Here is a 20,086-nt window from a genome sequence, read left to right as displayed (position 1 = left end):
AGAGTGCAGATGCTCTGTGAATTGGTCCCAGAGTTTGCGCTTGATCCTTCAATGGAGCGGAAACCACATCGGGAGCAATGGATACAATACATCATGTTAGAAGCCCTACTTGCACTCCATACAGTGAAAATGAAGTTAATTTTTTTTCTGCTCATGTTCTATCATTTACTTTGGCTAATCTCTCAGAGCTGCAAATTGCACAGATCAGATCTAAGCTGCACCTCTCTCAGCAAACATCCAGGCAATAAAACAGAGAAATTCCAAGTTCTACTTAACTTAATTCTGACATACTTTGCTTCAAGATATTATCAGATATTTAGCTCAATATCTCCAACTTAAAATTCCTTTGTTAAGAAGGAAATGGATTTTATAATTTTTCAGGGTTTATACACAGGATTGAAGTTCACAAGGAGGTGGTGTTAGCAATTCTGGAAAGTGTGAAAATAGGCAAGTCCCCTGAGCCAGATTGGATCTATCCTAGGGTTTTCTAGGAAACCAGGGAGGAGATTGCCAAGCCTTTGGCTTTGATCTTTATGTCATCATTGTCTACAGAAATAATGTCAGAAGATTGGAGGATAGCAAGTGTTGTTCCCTTGTTCAAGAAGCGGTGTAGGACAATCTTGGTAATTATAGACCTGAGAGTCTTACTTCACTGCTTTTTGTCATTTTTATAAACAACCTGGATGAGTGTATAGAAGGATGGGTTAGTAAATTTGCCAATGACACCGGTGGAATTGTGCATAGTTCCGAAGGATGTTGCAGGTTACCGGGGAACATAAGTAAGCTGCAGAGCTGGGCTGCGAGGTGGCAAATGGAGTTTAATGCAGAAAAGTGAGAGGGGATTCATTTTGGAAGGAGCAACAGGAATGCAGAGTACTGGGCTAATGGTAAGATTGTTGGCAGTGTTGATGAATAGAGTGTTCTGCTCTGTGTTCTTGTACATGGATCCCTGAAAGTTGCCACCCAGGTTGATAGGGTTTGTTAAGTTATATGCTGTGTTAGCTTTTATTAGGAGAGGGATTGAGTTTCGGAGCCACGAGGTCATGTTGTAGTCTGGTGTGGCTGCACTTGAAGTATTGCATACATTTCTGATCAACGCATTGTTGGAAGAATGTGGAAGCTTTGTAAAGGATTCAGAGGCAATTTACTGTAAATTCAAAACTAAGATTAAGCCCTGGAGATAGTAATGGCTGTAGACGCTGGAAGTCAGAGTCGATAAAACACTGAGCTGGAAGAGCACAGCAGTTCAGACAGCATCGGAGGAGGAATGTTTTCATTTTGTGTCCTTCATCAGGACTGGGGAGGAGGAAGGGAGCTCAGACATAAAGGGGGGTTAAGGAAAGAAGTGCGGCTGAGGGAAAGGTAGGTGGGGTGGTAATAGGGAGAGCATAGCAGGTCAGGCAGCATCCGAAGAGCAGGAAATTCGATGTCTCCATTATTGGAAGGATATGGAAGTTTTGCAAAGGATTCAGAGGCAATTTATTAGCATATTGCTTGGTATGGAGGGAAGGTCTTATGAGGAAATGTTGAGGGACTGGAGGCTGTTTTCGTGAGGGAGAAGGTTGAGAGGTGACTTAATTGAGATATATAAAAGATAATCAGAGCGTTAGATAGAGTGAATAGTGAGCGCTTTTTTCCTCAGACAGTGATGGCTAGCATGAGGGGACGTAGCTTTAAATCGAGGGGTGATAGATATAGGACAGATGTCAGAGGTGGTTTCTTTACTCAGTAGTAGGGGCATGGAATTCCCTGCCTGCAACAGTTGATGACTTGCCAACTTTAATGGCATTTAAATGGCCATTGGATAAACATATGAATGAAAATGAAATAGGTGTAGGATAGATTGACTTCAGATTGATGCAACATCGAGGGCCAAAGGGCCTGTACTGTGTTATAAAGTTATATGTTTTATGTTCTAGAGTGATTTTACATCAATTTAACTTTAACTCCCAGAACAAAACTATCTGTGGACTGCAGACAGGGCACTCCTGCATTCCCTGTTGGGAATTCATTCAGTTTCTCTCTACACCTAAATGCTTAAATTGTAGGATGTCCACATCAATAATTGTGGCATCAACAAAGCTCTCAACCTTGCAACTGGTGTCATTATAGCGAAAGCTCAATCCCAAAAATCAAGCCACTGCAGTTTGATACTTCCTGCACATACAATGATCTGAAATGCAAGAAATGTCCTGGAGTCTCATGGAATAGGATGTGCACTACAGACTTTGCCCTGCCATTTCTCAATATATTAATTATTTAAAATTATGAACAAAAACATACCAGCTACTTGTTTTTCTTCTTCTATGGACACAAATATAGAGGTAATTGGAATGCTGTGTAAAAATGCTGTACCCATTTTTATAATGGAAATATATAAGGGCAAAATAATGGTCTGTGAGGTTACCCACATGATTTCCATCTGCTAGCCTAAACAGAGAGTCTCAGAATGCTATTTGACTACTCCACCCCATCCTGTCAACAGACATAAAGACATGTAATTCATGTACCATTCGCTGATAGGCCAAAGGCAGATAATTGTAGACCGATTAGCCAAACCTTAGTGGTCTGTAAGATCCTGGAGTCCATAGTCAAGAATAAGATTCAGAGTATAGAAATGTACAGCATGGAAACAAAACCCTTTGGTCCAACCCAAGTCAGCGAGTCGTGAGTTCATGGAATGCCCTGCCAGTAGCAGTGGTGGCCTCTCCCTCTTTATGGGCATTTAAACGGGCATTGGATAGGCATATGGAGGATAGTGGGCGAGTGTAGGTTAGGTGGACTTGGATCGGCGCAACATCGAGGGCCAAAGGGCCTGTACTGCGCTGTATTTTTCTATGTTCTATGTTCTAACCCGTCCATGCCAACCAGATATCCCAACCCACCTGTCAGGACCCGATCCATATCCCTCCAAGCCCTTCCTATTCAATTCCCCATCCAAATGCATCTGAAATGTTGCAATTGTATCAGCCTCCACCACGTCCTCTGGCAGCTCATTCCATACACGTACCACCCTCTGCGTGAAAACATTGCCCCGTCGGTCTCTTTTATATCTTTCCCCTTTCACCCGAAACCTATGCCCTCTAGTTCTGGACTCCCTGAGCCCAGGGAAAAGACTTTGTCTATTTACCCTATCCATACCCCTCAATTTTGTAAACCTCTATAAGGTCACCCCTCAGCCTCCGACGCTCCAGGGAAAACAGCCCCAGCCTGTTCAACCTCTCCCTATAGCTCAAATCCTCCAACCCTGGCAACATCCTTGTAAATCTTTTCTGAATCCTTTCAAGTTTCACAACATCTTTCTGATAGGAAGGAGACCAGAATTGCACGCAATATTCCAACAGTGGCCTAACTAATGTCCTGTACAGCTGCAACATGACCTCCCAACTCCAGTACTCAATACTCTGACCAATAAAGGAAAGCATACCAAACACCTTCTTCACTATCCTATCTACCTGCGACTCCACTTTCAAGGAGCTATGAATCTGCACTCCAAGGTCTCTTTGTTCAGCAACACTGCCTAGGACCTGACCATTAAGTCATGCTAAGATTTGCTTTCCCAAAATGCAGCATCTCGCATTTATCTGAATTAAACTCCATCTGCCACTTCTCAGCCCATTGGCCCACCTGGTCCAGATCCTGTTGTAATCGGAGGTAACCCGCTTCACTGTCCACTACACCTCAAATGTTGGTGTCATCTGCAAACTTACTAACTGTACCTCTTACGCTCGCATCCAAAGCATTTATGTAAATGACAAGTAGAGGACCCAGCATAAATCCTTGTGGCACTCCACTGGTCACAGGCCTCCAGTCTGAAAAACAACCCTCCACAACCACATGTATCCAAATGGCTAGTTCTCCATGTATTCTGAGTGATCTAACCTTGCTAATCAGTCTTCCATGGGGAACCATATCGAACACCTTACTGAAGTCTGTATTGATCACATCTACTGCTCTGCCCTCATCAATCCTCTTTGTTACTTCAAAAAAAAATCATGTTTGTGAGACATGATTTCCCACGCACAAAGCCATGTTGACTATCAGTCCTTGCCTTTCCAAATACATGTACATCCTGTCCCTCAGGATTCCCTCTAACAACTTGCCCACCACCGACGTCAGGCTCACTGGTCTATAATTCCCTGGCTTGTCCTTACCACCCTTCTTAAACAGTGGCACCACGTTAACCAAATCTCCAGTCTTCCGGCACCTCACCTGTGACTATCAATGATACAAATATCTCAGCAAGAGGCCCAGCAATCACTTGTCTAGCTTCCCAGAGTTTTATGGTACACCTGATCAGGTCCTGGGGATTTATTCACTTTTATGTGTTTCAAGACATCCAACATTCCTCCTCTGTAATAGGGACATTTTGCAAGATGTCACATCTATTTCCCTACATTCTATATCTTCCATATCCTTTTCCACAGTAAATACTGATGCAAAATACTCATTTAGTGTCTCCACCATTTTCTGAAGCTCCACACAAAGGCTGCCTTGCTGATCTTGGAGGGGCCCTGTTCTCTCCCTAGTTACCTTTTTGTCCTTAATGTATTTATAAAAACTCTTTGGATTCTCCTTAATTCTATTTGCCAAAGCTATCTCATGTCCTCTTTTTGCCCTCCTGATTTCCGTCTTAAGTATACTCCTACTTCCTTTATACTCTAAGGATTCACTCGTTCTATCCTGTCTATACCTGACATATGCTTCCTTCTTTTTCTTAACCAAACCCTCAATTTCGTTAGTCATCCAGCATTCCCTATACCTACCCTATACCTTTCCTTTCACCCTGACTGGAATATACTTTCTCTGGATTCTTGTTATCTCATTTCTGAAGGCTTTGCATTTTCCAGCGATCCCTTTACCTGCGAACATCTGCCTCCAATCAGCTTTCAAAGGTTTTTGACAAATACCATCAAAATTGGCCTTTCTCCAATTTAGAACTTCAACTTTTAGATCTGGATTATCCTTTTCCATCACTATTTTAAATCTAATAGAATTATGGTCGCTGGCCCCAAAGTGCTCCCCCACTGACACCTCAGTCGCCTGCCCTGCCTTATTTCCCAAGTGTAGGTCAAGTTTTGCACCTTCTCTAGTAGGTACATTTCTGAATACTTGGAAGTATATAGTAAAATAGGGCAAAGTCAGCATGGTTTCATCAAATCTGCTAGAATTCTTTGAGGAAGTAATGCGTGAGTTAGACCAAGGAGAGCCAATGGAAATGATCTACCTTGACTTCCAAAAGGCCTTTAACAAGGTGCCATGCAGGAGTAAGATAAGGGTCCATTGTTTAGAGGCAAGGTGCTAGCATAGATAGAAGCTTGGTTGTCTGGCAGAGAGTGCAATAAAAAGGATCCTTTTCAGAATGGCAGCTGGTGACATGTGGTGTTCCGCAAGGCTGAGTGTTGTGACCACAACTTTTCACTTTATACATTACGATCTGGATAAAAGAACTGAGGGCATTCTGGCTAAGTTTGCAGACTATACAAGGATAAGTGGAGTGACATGTAGCATTGATGAGGTGGGGACGCTGCAGAAGGATTTGGATAGGTTAGGAGAGTGGGCAAAGAAGTGTCAGATGGTGTACAAAGTGGGCAAGTATGAGGTCGTGTACATCAGTAAGAATAAAGGCATGGACTATTTTCTAACTGGTGAGAAAATTCAGAAGTCTGATGTGGAAGGAGACTTGGGAGTTCTAGTCCAGGATTTTCTTGAGATAAACTTGTGGGTTGAAGCATTATTTAGGAAGGCAAATGCAATTTTGGCATTTATTTTGAAAGAGCTTGAACATAAAAGCAGGAAATGTACTTCCGAGGCTCTAAAAGGCTCTGGTCAGACCACATGTGGAGTATTGTGTGCAGTTCTGGACCCGATATCTCAGGATGTACTGGCCTCTGAGCTTGTTCACAGGAGGTTCATGAGAATAGTCCCAGGAATGAAAAGCTTAACAATGAGGAATGTTTGAGGATTCTTGGTCTAAACTCCAAAGTTTAGAAGGATGAGCAGGAATCTATTTGAAACATTCAGAATACTGAATGACTTGGACAGAGTTAGGAAGATGTTTCCATTGATGGGAGAGACTAGGACCTGAGGACGTGGCCTTTTTGAGTAAAGCAAAGGCCTTTTAGAACAGAGATAAAGGAGAGATTTCTTCAGATGGAGAGTGTGATGAATGCATGGAATTCATTTCCACGGAAGGCTGTAGAGGCATGTCATTGAGTACACTTAAGACTGAGATAGATAGGTTCTTGAGTGTCAAGGGGATCAAGGATTATGGAGAGAAAGCAAGAGAGTGGGGTTAAGAAACTTAAGAAACATTATTGAATGGTGGAGTAGACTCAATGGGCTGAATGGCTTAATTCCTGCTTCAACGTCTTATGGTCTTACAGCTATTTCTTTCCTTTAACCCACAAGTGGAAACAAAATGTATTCCTCCAGAAGTAAACTATTTTGATTGGAGATCAAATATAGCTTATACTGGTTTATTGGCTCATTTAATGAGTACAAAGAGAAACTGTGACCTGAGGTTTATCTCAAGATTCAGGAATTTCTAGTCCATCATTAGTCATTGACAGACTACATGGTCTGGTTTTAAATAAGGGTCAATCTCAGTGCACACTGTGTATACTTTTCAAGCAAAACACTGAAACTATCCCTGTTCAAGTCAATTTGGAGGAACAACATATCCACAAAAGCAATCTGAAATAATGGCTGAAGATCACTGTAACCTAGCATCAGTATTACTAAGTAAACATGCAAATAGCTTAATATGTAAGTTGTTGATTCCCACTAAGCTGACAAGTAGCTCACTTGTGTATAACCATAAAGGATTACTTCACTGCAGACTGCAATTGACCTAATGTCACAGCTTGGAAACACTTTAGTTGTCATCATTTTTTTTTCATTATTAAATGATTACAACCACATTACCTAATTCCCTCATTTGTAGTCTACACATTTATGATGCATGTGCAAGTTTGATAGATTGGTTTCCATTGGCAGGACTTTCAGTAAGAGGTCACAGATTTAAGGTCATTGGCAAAGTCAGTGGGAATTTTTTTTTCCACAATTTATGCTGATAATCTGAAATGCAATACCTGTAAAGACTGTGGAAGGAAATACATGAATTATTACTAAAGGAGAACAAAATAACTGGTGGTCATCTGGACTTTCAAGCCGACTTTGTCATTCAATAAGATCATGGCCGATCTTTTCATGGCCTCAGCTACACTTACCCACCCTCTCACCAAAACCCTCAATTCCTTTACTGTTTAAAAAATTCTTAACTTTAAAAAATATTCAATGAGAAAGCCTCAACTAATTTACCGAGCAGGGAATTCCATAGATTCACAACCTTTTGGGTAAAGAAGTTCCTCTTCAATTCAGTCCTAAATCTCCTATCCCTAGGTTTGAGACCATATTCTCTTATTCTCATTTCACCTGCCAGTGCAAACAAACATTCTCCCTGATCCAATCTTACCTATTCTCTTCATAATTTTACATGCTTCTGTAAAATTCCCCCCATATTCTTCAAAATTCCAATGAATATAATCCCAGTCTACTCATAAGTCAACCCTCTCAACTCTGGAACCTACCTAGTGAATCTTCTCTGCATACTCTCCAGTGTCAGTACATTATTTCTCAATTCGGGAGACCAGGTGTGACCTCACCAGCATCCGATACAGCTCTAACAACCTGCCTGCTTTTCAATTCAATCCCTCTAGCACTGAAGGACAACTTTCTATTTGCCTTAACTACCTGTTACATCTACAAGCCAACCTTGTGATTCATTCACAAGGACACCCAGGACCCTCTGCACAACAGCATGCTGCAATGTTTTACCATTCAAATAATTGTCCTATTTATTGTTATTCATACCAAAATAGATGACTTCACATTTATCAACATTGTACTTTATATGATAGACCTTCACTCAATCACTTAAACGATGTCCCTTTGCAAACTTTCAGAATCCTCTCCAACTGACCTAAACTTTGACACATGGTCCCCAATTTCAAATCATCTATGTAAATTGTAAACAATTGTGGTCTGTTTTTTTTTGTGATCAAACAGTGAAGGGGAGGGTAGGGACATTCCTGTTTATATTTTTTTTTCTTTTTCTCTTTCCCACACTACCACCTAAGTGTGGTAGTGCTTATTTTTTCCCCAGCACCCATGGTGTGTGTGAGTGCAGGTGTGAGACACAGTGACAGACACAAAGTGCACGAATCTTTATTCAAATTCCACCACCAGGAAGATAGGAAAACACCCGGGTGGCCAGTGACAAACACTGCCCTTCACATCAAAGGGCAATGCTGTGTGATCAAAAACAGTGAAGGGGAGGGTAGGGACTAAATCAAAATAGAGTTGGAGGGAGAAATAATGCACTCCACTCCCTGCGGCGCCCACCTCTCCCTGAACAACTCCAGGGTGTTGGTGGACACCGCGTGCTCCTTCTCCAAGGACATCCGGGCCCTAACGTAACCGTGGAAGAGGGCAGGCAGTCGGCCCTAATGACCCCCTCCACGGCCCGCTGCCTGGACCTGTTTATGGCCAGTTTGGCCAGGCCCAGGAGCAGACCCACGAGGAGGTCTTCAGACCTGCCCTCCCTCCTCCGTACCGAGTGCCCGAAGATCAGAAGCGTGCGACTGAAGTGCAATCAAAAGCAGAGGAGGAGGTTTTTCAGAAAATCAAAAAGGGAGTGCAAATGCCCACACCCAATATATACATGGTCCACAGACTCCACAGCGCCACAGTGAACCACCGCAATCTGCGGTTGCAGGGGACTGCTGTGTGCAGCATCCTCCACCCCAGATCCCCGAGAGAAAGGGGGAGGACTCCCGCATAGAGAGCCCTCCACTGGGGATCCCCACCGCCCGGTGGCAAATGGGCAGGCCAAGGCGTGTCCGGATGGTGGATGAGGGAGAAGAGGTGGACGGTGTGCAGCAGCAGTCTATACAGGGCCCTCCTTTTTACATCCTTGAACGAGACAAAATTAAAATTCCGGAGGCAGCTCAGGTTGTGGGGCACAGGCTCCTGCGGGAAGTAAGGGACCTTGGGGCCAATGTGAAATTCCGTCCGGGCTGGGGTGAGCGCGGACGGGATCCCACCGCACACCTGAGCATCCTCCAACTGGTGCACTACGTCGGGTCCGAGCACCGCCGTTTTAAGGCGTCGGATGGCGGTGGCCACGTACCGAACGTCTACCGCTGCCCTGCTAACAATTGTGGTCTTAACACTCATCCCTGAGGCATGCTACTACACACTGATTGTCAACCGGAAAAGCACTCATTTATCCCCATTCTTTGTTACCTGTTAATTAACCAATCCTATTCATGCTAATACATTGCTCATTAGGGAGTGCACCTTTATCTTATGCAGCAGCCTTTATTTTATGCACACCTTGTCAAATGTGTTTTGGAAATCTAGATACACCTCACCCACTGGCCCCGTCAGTCACTGCACTCAATGTCTTCATAGAATTCCAGCAAATTAGTTAAACATGTCCTGCCTTTCGTGAACCAGTGTTGCCTCTGTCCAATGGGACAATTTCTATCTAGATGTCTTTCGATTTCTCCCATGATGATCGATTCAAGCATCTGCCCATTACAGAAGTTAAGATAACCAGCAATTCCCCAACTTTTGTCTACCTCCTTTTCTAAAAAAAAACAGTGGCATCACATTTGCTGTATTCCAATCTGCTGGAACTGCCCCAAAGTAAATTTTGGAAAAAATTACCACCAATGCATTTGCTATTTCACCCACTGCCTCTTTTCATACTCTGGGATGTGCTGCATCAGGGCCAGGAGACTTGTCTACCTTTAGCTCCATTAGTTTGCCAAACACTACCTCTCTCATGATAATGATCATTTCTAGGTCCTCACCTACCTTAACCTTTGTCAATTACTGGTATGCTGTTAGCGTTCTCCACTGTAAAAACAACACAAAATACCTGTTCAAAGCCTGTTATTTCCCATTATTAAATTCCCCTTCTCATCCTCTAAAGGGCCAATATTTACCTTAGCCACTCTTTTGCTATCTGTCTTTGAAAGTAAACTAGCTCAGAATATATCTTATTTTCCATTATAGCTTTTTATTTAAATGGCTTTCTGTTGGCCTTTTAAAGTTTTGCCAGTCTTCTAGTTTCCCCACTGGTCTTTGCCACTTTTTATACCTTATCTTTCAATTTGATAGCCTATTTCCTTAGATATTCATGACAGATTATCCCCTTTCCTACAATCCTTCATTTTCCCTGGTATATGCTCTTGCTGAACACAAAAATTGCTTTGAAAGACCTCCACTGTTCCTCAGCTGTCACACCATAAAGTCTTTACTACAGTCTATATTAGCTAACTCCTCCCTCATTCAATTGTAGTCGCCTGCGTTTAAGCACAGGACCCTGGTTTTGGAGTTTATCTTCCCACTTTCCATCTGTATTCTAAAGTCAACCATCTTATGATTGCTCCTTCCAAGAGGATCCCTAACTATGAGATAGTTAATTATTCTAGTCTCAATATACAGCCCCAGGTCTAGGAGAGCTTGCTCCCTTGTTAGTTCCATTAAATACTGTTCAAGAAAATGATCACAGATACATTCAGTGAACTCCTCCTCAAGGCTGCCTTGAGCAACTTGACTCGTCCCATCAACATGCAGATTAAAATCCCCTATGATAACTAATTCCTGTGAAAATATCAGTTATTTCATTGTTTATTGCCCACCTCAATATGTTGTTACTATTTGGTGGCCTATTCCTACCATTGACTTTTTCTTAGAATTTTTTTGGCGGCAGTTGCAGTGGGAGGAGTGACAGCGAGGATCAGGGGCCTGATGAGAAGGTAAATTTACAGGTATAAAAGCTTACCTGGTGTACAGGCAGTGCAGACATGGGACTGATAGGTAAGTGAGGTTATATATTTGAGCAGATGCTTTACCCAAAACAATACTTGGGTAATGTCTCCTGCCCATCCTCCTCTAACAAAAAGAAAAAAAGGTTCTGTATGCCAGATTGGTAAGGTGACAATTTTTTATTTATATTTTTCAGTACTGTTGCTGAGAATTCAGAATAGTGGGAATGGAGGTTAGGGCAGTTGAATGTTCCTCCTGCAGAACATGGGAGGTAAGGGTCACCACTAGTGTCCCTGCTGACTGCATCTTCGGGAAGTCTACCCAACTCCAGCTCCTCAAAACAGCTTTAGGAACTGGAGCTGCAGCTGGATGAACTTTGGATCATTTAGGAGGCAGGGGGCATGATTGAGTGGAGTTACAGGAATGTAGTCACACCTCAGGTACAGGGAGGTGGTAGGTGGGTTACCATCAGGGGATGGAAAGGGAGCCATCGGGCAGTGCAGGGATCCCTTGTGTTCCCCTCAACAAAATATACCATTTTGGGGTGGAAACGACATACCAGGGGTAAGCAATGGGGCACACATCTCAGGGACCAATTCTGTTCCAGTTGCTCAGAAGGGAAGGTGAGGAGGAGCAGAGCATTAGTCATTGGGGACTCCATAGTTAGGGCGACAAGATAGGAGGTTCTGTGAATAAGAGACACTCATGGTTGGCATGTTGCCTCAGAGGTGCCAGGGTATGCGATTGTGTTTTTGGGATCCTTGAGGGGGAGGGGAGCCACCCCAAGTCATGGTCCACATAAGTACCAACAACCTAGGCAGAGAGAGAGAGATGGGGATTTAAGACAGAAATTCAGGGAGCTAGGGTGGAAGCTTAGTGCTAAAACAAACAGTTGTTATCCTCCAGTTTGTTGCCAGTGTTATGTGCTAGCAAGGCGGGGAATAGGGAGAGAGAGGAGATGAACATGAGGTTACAGGCATGGTGCAGGTGGGAGGGTTTTGGATTCATGGATAATTGGTGGGATAGGTGGGATCTCTGCAAACAGAATGGTCTTCACCCGAACCGAGAGGTACCAGTATCCTGGGGGAGAAAATTTCCCAATGCTCTCCAGGAAGGTTTAAATTTAGCAGAGGGATGGGAACCTAAATTGTAGTTCCAGTATACAGGAGGTTGAGAGTAGTGAGATCAGAAAGAAGGTATCACGGTCACTAGTGGGCACCAGCAAGTAAGAAGTTGGTTGAAGTGTGTCTCTATTTCAACACCAGTAGCATTGAAATAAGGTGGGTGAACTCGCAGCATGTATTTATACCTGGGACTTCGATGTTATGGCCATTTCGAAGATTTGGATAGAGCAAAGACAGGAATGGCTGTTGCAGGTTCTGGGATTTGGATGTTTCAGTAAGAACAGAGATGATGGTAAAAAGGTGTAGCATTGGTAATCAAGCGAGTTTTGAGAAGATTTGTAGCTCAGGTTGAGGTTTTGGATGTAGATTTCCTCGCTGAGCTGCAAGGTTTATTTCCAGACGTTTTGTTATCTTATTAGGTAACATCTTCAGTGGGCATCAGACGAAGCAATGCTGAAAATTCCTGCTTTCTATTTATATGTTTTGGGTTTCTTTGGGTTGGTGATGTTATTTCCTGTAGTGAAGTCACTTCCTGTTCCTTTTTTCGGGGTGGTAGATGGGGTCTAACTCGATGTGTGTAAGGTTACCTAGTAAGATAATGAAATGTCTGGAAATGAACTTTGCAGCTCAGCGAGCAAACCTACATCCAATTGGTAATCAAGGACAGTATTACACAGTGGCAGAAAGGATGTTTGAGGGCTCGTCTACAGTGGTAGTATAGGCTGAGGTTAGAAACAGAAAAGGAGAGGTCACGTTGTTGGGATGACTAGGGTAAGATTAAAGCCAATCAAGGATGGTGGTGGGACATTGTGTATGGAATCGGAAGAGACAGCGGAAGCGCTAAATGAATATGGTCTTTTTCTAGTGTGAATACTGATGAAAATGTTCTCGAGGAGACTACGAGATACAGGCAACTAGACTAGATGGTATTGAGCTTTGCAAGGAGGAGGTGTTAGTAATTCTGGAAAGTGTGAAAATATGAGTCCCCTGGGCCAGATTAGATCCTTCCTAGGATTCTCCGTGAAGCCAGGGAGAAGATTGCAGACCCTTTGGCTTTGATCTTTATAGAACATAGAACAATATAGCACGGAACTGGCCCTTCCGGCCCTCGATGTTGCGCTGACCTGTGAACTATTCTCAGCTCGTCCCCCTACACTATCCCAAAATCATTCACCATTGTCTACAGGATGAGTGCCAGAAGACTGGCAGATAGCAAGTGTTGTTCCCTTGTTCAAAAAGGGGAGTAGAGACAACCTTGGTAATTATAGACCAGTAAGACTTACTTCACTTGTGGGTAAATTGTTGGAAACGTCTACAACTGATAGGATTTATAATCATCTGGAAAGGAATAAGTTGATTGGGGATTGTCAACACTGTTTTGTGAAGGGTAGGTCGTGCCTCACAAACCTTATTGTGTTCTTTGAGATGGTGACCAAACAGGTAGATGAGGGTAAGGTAATTGATGTGGTGTATATGGATTTCAGTAAAGTGTTTGATAAGGTTCCCCACAGTAGGCGATTGCACGAAATACAGTGACATGGGATTGAAGGTAATTTAGCAGTTTGGATTAGAAATTGGCTAGCTGAAAGACAGAGGTTGGTGATTGATGAGAAATATTCACCCTGGAGTTTAGTTACTCGTCATGTACCGAAAGAACTGTTTTTGGTTCACTGTTTTGTCATTTTTATGAATGACATGGATGAGAATGTAGATGGATGGGTTACTAAATTTGCAGATGATACTAAGGTCGGTCGAGTTGTGGATAGTGCTGAAGAATATTGCAGGTTACAAAGGGACACAAGCTGCCAGCTGGGCTGAGATAATGCAGAAAAGTGTGTGAGGTGATTCGCTTTGGAAGGAGGAACAGGAACGCAGAGTACTAGACAAATGGTAAGATTCTTGATAGTGTAGATGAGCAGAGAGATCTCAGTGTCCATGTGCATAGATCCCTGAAAGTTGCCACCCATGTTGATAGTACTGTTAAGAAGGCATATGCGGTGTTGGCTTTTATTAGTAGAGGGATTGAGTTCCAGAACCATGAGGTCATGCTGCAACTGTACAAAATTCTAGTGCGGCTGCACTTGGAGTATTGCGTACAGTTCTGATCACTGCCTTATAGGAAGGATATAGAAGCTTTGGAAAGGGTTCAGAGGAGATTTACTAGAATGTTGCCTGGTATGGAGGGAAAGTCTTATGAGGAAAAGCTGAGGGACTGGAAGCTGTTTTCGTTAAATAGAAGGTTGAGAGGTGATTTAATTGGAGACATGAGATAAATCAGCCGGTTAGGTAGGGTGGACAGTAAGACCCTTTTTCCTCAAATGTTGGCTAGCATGGAGGGGCAAAGCTATAAATTGAGGGGTGATAGATTTTAGGACAGCTGTCAGAGGTAGTTTCTTTACTCTGTAGTCGGGGTGTGGAATGCAGTGCCTGCAACAGTAGTAGACTTGCCAATTTCAAGGGCATTTCAATGATCATTGGATAGACATATGGTCAAAAAATGGAATAGTGTAGGTTAGATTGGCTTCAGATTAGTTTCATAGGTCAGCACATCGGGGGCCAAAGTGCCTGTACTGCGCTGTAGCGTTCTATGTTTTATGGTCCTCCATAGCAATGCATATAAATTTTAATTTCCCATTAAAATCATCATTCTATCAATATGTCCCTATCATCCATGATGAGCAGTTGACCCCAATGCAGATTACAAGCTTATTTTAGGGATCAAGGTCAGATAGACAAGAAGGAGATACAAAGTGAAAACATGTATGATTGTTCTATAGATTACTCTGAGACCACAACTTTGATCAATTAGGAAAAATTATTTAAAGGCAGAATTGCAAATGTTACAAATTTTTAAAAAGCTTAAGATTATAAATAAAAGACTGAATTACCTCCAGTAATTACCAAAAGGCTCTCTTTTTTCTCTTTTTCAAAACGTGTTGCCATCTCTTCTTGTGATGCTTCTTCCTCATTTTCCTCCTGAAGTTTCTTCATTCTCTCCATTAGAACCTCCAATTCACTGACAGAATCTGAAGTCTATGAAACATTTTAGAACTGTGCTGAGTTGCAGAACTTGGTATTCAGGCCAAAATTGAGATAGTAAATGCTTAAATTACTTCAGCTATTAAAGATGTTTTTGCTTAATTAGAAACTGCAGAATAAATTTATTGTGAGGTCACCTGGATGATATGCTATAAACCTAATGCAACATTACAAATACAAAAGGGAATCAGTTTCACAAATATTGCACAAACTGGAAAGTACTGTCTTGGTTAAGGAGATGCATTTTGATGTTAAGTGTGAAAGAATAGAACACAAAATCATGTTTTAAGGAATTACCAAAGAATTAGTGTAGAATTTTAACCCAGGAAAGAAAAAAAAGTCAGTTTCTTGTCCTTCATATTGTGTAAGTAACTCAGATTCTTATGAGCAATCTTCCTCTTAGATGCTGCGTTAAGAAAGCTTTCAGCCATTCTAAGATACAAAATCACTGTCTATAATTTAGTGCACCTAAAAGTAGTGATTGCCCCGCCCCTAAAAACGGTCATGATAGGATTCAGATAGATATTTCCGAGCAGCTTGTACTTTCATTTCCAAAGTTTTCTTTTCATTTACCAATGTTTATGTAGCAGACCCATGACCACCTAACTACAGTCAAAAACTTCAGTATGGAAATTGAATAGTGTCTCCAAAATTCCCTAAATGACAGTACCTAGAAATTCTTCTAGGAAAAGAGCAAACACATTTTAAAGGAGAGATCAACAAGGACAACACTTAAGCACTTGGCAAAGTTTGGTGGGAGCTAGAGCACATTAAAAGTGATTAAATGTGTGATACTGAATTCTATAGCTGCAAACTGGATGTAATGCCTGCACTTGCGTGAATGATGAGTAAGTGATAATACAATAGTCACCAGCTCAATAGAAATAATTTCGCAAATCTTCAGTATTATAGAAACTGCACATGTGCACTGACTTGCTTTTGTAGCACAATGGTAGTTTCCCTACCTCTGGGTCAGCAGGTCAACCTACCATAGAGGTGCATCATAAAACAGCCTAAGAGGATACTTAAGGAAGTGATCCTAGAAATAGTGAATGTATTGATGATCATCTTTCCAGATACGGGTGGTGTACTGACATGGATAGAAAACTGATTGACAGACAGGAAATAAAGGATAGTAATAGATGAGTCATTTTCTGAGTGGCAGCCAGTGAACAGTGAGGAATCACACCAATCAATGCTTGCACCCCAGCTATTTATATTAGAGGACAACCTTGGTTATCCGAATGTCAATTATCCAAAATTAGGATTATCTGAACAAGATCTCAAGGTCCCGTAAAAATGTTATCCAAACAATCAGTTATCCAAAAAGAATACTCGTTGCTCGTCTCATTTGGATAATCAAGGTTGTTTGTATATTTTAATGATTTAGATGTGTGGACGGAATGTAATTTCAATGTAGTGATTGGAACAAGGCGGACCTTACCAAGAGGTTCTTTATTGAAGTTGTTAACCTGGGCCAATCATCACAGCCTTGGCTGACCAATTTAACCAGGATAATGGAATCCCCTCAGTTGAAGATTAAAAAAAGCATAACCAAGAGATTAGAATATCCTCAATTCAGGGACTGACTGAAATCCAGCGTACTGTGGATTTGTGTGTTTGGTTTTATTTGTTTGTGGGGGAATTGGCTTTTGAACTGGCTTTTGAATCATCTCCGTTGAGGACTAATTCCAAGCTGGCTGGCCACAGCCATTGTATTGTGAACTAGTAAATAAAGGGTGACTTGGTGTCAGGGCACTGGCCTCTGTAGTTATTTTAGTAGTGACGGAAGAAAACAGGATGTGACTAAATAACATCCGCTTGCAACTGGAGTTGGGGTAAGCATTTCTGGCATCATGCCTCTATTTAGGAAGCTTGACTCCTTTGACCCTGTTGTCAAAGATTAGGCCCAGTATGTGGAAAGAATGCAATATTTTTTTTCTAGGCAAATGACACTGGGGCAGATGAAAAGAAACGAGTAATCCTTCTAACTGCATGTGGACCCGCAACATTTTTGGTTACAAGGGGCTTAATTTTTCCTAGAAGCACCAGACAGTAAAACCTTCCAATAGTTGACAGTTGGTTAAGAAATATTAAAACCCCAGACCTCCTCTAATCCTGAGATGCTATTGGTTTTATTCAACTGTTGGAGAACCGGGGGATTCCATATCGGGATTTTTAACAAGGTTACAATGACTGACCGAGGCATGTGATTTTGGGTTAAGCTTGAAGGAGACCATTTGGTACATGGGATTAGTGACAAACATGCAGAAGGCCTACTAGCTGAAGCCCAACTGGACTTCAAACAGGCACTGCAGCTGGGTCATTAGAAAATATGGTAAGTGGAGCATGGATCTACAGGGCATCCCAACAGAAGTGGATATCCTCACCTACCCAACTGAGCTTGGGGAACACCACTAAGTGTAGGCAACCACAGAACCTCACACAGGACATGTCCTTAGCAGAGGGTCACTAGGCTAAGCCACAGCAAAACTCCACAACAAACAGTCTCAGCCAAGTGGTGAAACATTTCTTCATGATTTGGGCTGGCAAGCTACTGTAGTTGCTGTGGGATGCGGACTGGAAACAGTAAAGGAATCCTATAAAGCCTGACTTAAGTAGGAAAAAAAAATACCCCGGTACTCAGGAGAAAGCAAACCCTGGAAAGCTCTCTTACATGTGGGTTGGAACAAATAAATTACTTTAGTGACACCAAAATTGGAGTCAGTTAATATTCATGCTTGGTTTAAATGAACACCCAGTTCACATGGAGTTTGATACTGGCACAGCTGTATGTATGGTTGTGAAATCTGTCTTTAACAACATTTACTTGGGACTCCAACCCTTAAAATTTATGGAAGGCCTCAGCCAGACTGAGAACATACACTGGGGAACAGTTGCAGATTAAGGGTACAACTTAGGTACTAGTCTATGAGAAGCATTTGGTGCAGTTACCACTGATGGTAGTAAAATGTTTGAGCCCAAGCCTATCAGAGCAAAATTCACCTTGATAGGCTCAACATTTTTTCATTGGAAAATGGCTGCCTCAGTGAAATACCCATGAGATTTTCCAAGAAAGGGTGGGACTATCAAAGGAGCCAAAGCCACTTTACATGTTGACCAGGATACAATTTCAAGATTTTTTAAGGCACGCCCAGTGCCATTTGCCTCATGGAGGAAAGTAGAGATGGAAATCAGGAGGCTAGAGAGAGAGCTAGAATCATCAAAATAATGCAGTTTGCAGAATGGGCAGCACCGGTTGCACTGATTGGGAGTCCTGATGGCTAAGTTCTCCTTTGTGGGGATTTTAAGCAGATGGTAAACTGCTTCTTGCAGCTGGATAGATACCCCATCCCTTGCATAGAGGACTTGATGCAAAGTTGGGGGGGGGGCACTGTCCTTTACAAAGCTGGATATGAACTATGCCTACCTAAAATTGCAACTAGATGAGAATTCCTAGAAGTATATCACAATTAATACCCATATGGAGTTCTGATTTAATGTGATAGTTCCATTCTTGTGCAATGTTATGGTAAGAAAAGTGTGCAATAGCCGCAACATGTAAACTAATGGAGCTGGAATCGCTTTATAGCCAATACAGCTAAGGGAAGCTAACGTTCTACAAATTACGTTCAAACTTCAATTGCATTAAAGCCCATTTGCATTGAAGGCACACGTTATAGCAGAACCAACTACAAGACTGCTTTTGGGGTATCAGCCTGCACTCTTTTCCAATGGACCATGGAGAACATTGTGGGCTAGCCCAAGTTGTCATTTATCTGGATAACATACTGATAACGGGAAGACCAATAAAGAGCACTTCAACTGGGACATAATGCTTAAACATTTTTCCCAGGTGGTTATATGCCTTAGATGGGGAAAAAAAAATCTGTATTCTAGGTACCCCAAGTGACCTACTTGGGTTACACCCATTGGAAGCGTAAGTGAGGGTGACCAAAGGAGCCCTGGCTCCCATATCCATTGGCATTTCCTTGGGTTAGTGAATTATTACATAAAATTCATACATAACCTGCCGTCCATCTTGGCACCCTTACAACTACTATTGAAAAGGGGTCAGCCTCAGAAATGGTCACAAAGATAAGAAACAGCCTTTATGGAAATGAAAAACCAACTGTCGTCATCTATGATCCAAAGCGAGAAGTCATGCTGATGTGCAATACCTCCCTGTATAGTATTGGGGTAGTGTTGGCTCACCAGTGGCCCAGCGAGGAATGGCCAATAGTGCGCGCTTCCCAGACTTTGGCTGATGCTGAATGCAAATATGCTCAGCTAGAGAAGGAAGGTTTAGCAGTCACATTTGTGAAGAAGTTCCACCAGTACCTTTATGGGTGTGAATTTTTCATAGTAACAGATCACATACACCTGCGAGGGCTATTGAAGGGAGACAAGGAGTGTCACCCATAGCTTCTGGTAGAATTCAGTATTGGATCCCTATTCTCAGGTGCATACAAGTACAAGTTAGAGTACCATCCAGGAAGCCAAGTGGCTAAATGCGGATGCCTTGAGCCATCTCCCACTGGCAGATACTAGACCGGTGGTGCCTTCTCTGGAAGAGTCAGTTTTGCTTTTAAAATTTCTAGATACCTTTCCAGTCACCACTGATAATATCCAATTGCAGACACAAAATTCTTTCTCAGCATAACTGGAACAACTTCAATTACCGCCCCATGTGACTGTGTGGAGTTTGCACATTCTCCCTGTGCCTATGTGGGTTTCCTCCAGTTGCTCCGGTTTCCTCCCACAATCCAAAAATGTGCAGGTCAGGTGAATTGGCCTGGCTAAATTGCTCATAGTGTTAGGTGAAGGGGTAAATGTAGGGGAATGGGTCTGGGTGGGTTGTGCTTCGGCGGGTCAGTGTGGACTTGTTTGGGCCGAAGGGCCAGTTTCCACACTAAGAAATCTAATCTAAACTGGTGGAAATGGAGGAAACAGAAGGGCTATTGCAACCAGGATTGAAACCTTTCTGGATCTGGCAACACCAGATTACTGGAGAGGATCACATGTTACTATGGGGAGCGAGGGTGTTTATCCAAGCAAAGGTAGCCGCCAGATACTGGCCA

General features: G+C 42.5%; 1 protein-coding gene across 1 annotated transcript in view; it reads right to left on the bottom strand.

Annotated features, from left to right (window-relative positions):
* LOC122551046 (sestrin-3-like) overlaps positions 1-20,086 on the bottom strand; it is a 63,899-nt gene that overhangs the window by 21,664 nt on the left and 22,149 nt on the right. The window contains 2 exon segments of the mRNA XM_043692689.1: positions 9,905-9,927; positions 14,855-14,999. Of these exon segments, the coding sequence (XP_043548624.1) occupies positions 9,905-9,927; positions 14,855-14,999 (168 nt within the window).

This window comes from Chiloscyllium plagiosum, chromosome 6, assembly GCF_004010195.1.
Source record: "Chiloscyllium plagiosum isolate BGI_BamShark_2017 chromosome 6, ASM401019v2, whole genome shotgun sequence".
NCBI lineage: Eukaryota > Metazoa > Chordata > Chondrichthyes > Orectolobiformes > Hemiscylliidae > Chiloscyllium > Chiloscyllium plagiosum.
Note: the sequence above shows the minus strand (reverse complement) of the source record. Positions and strands in the feature narration are given on the sequence as shown.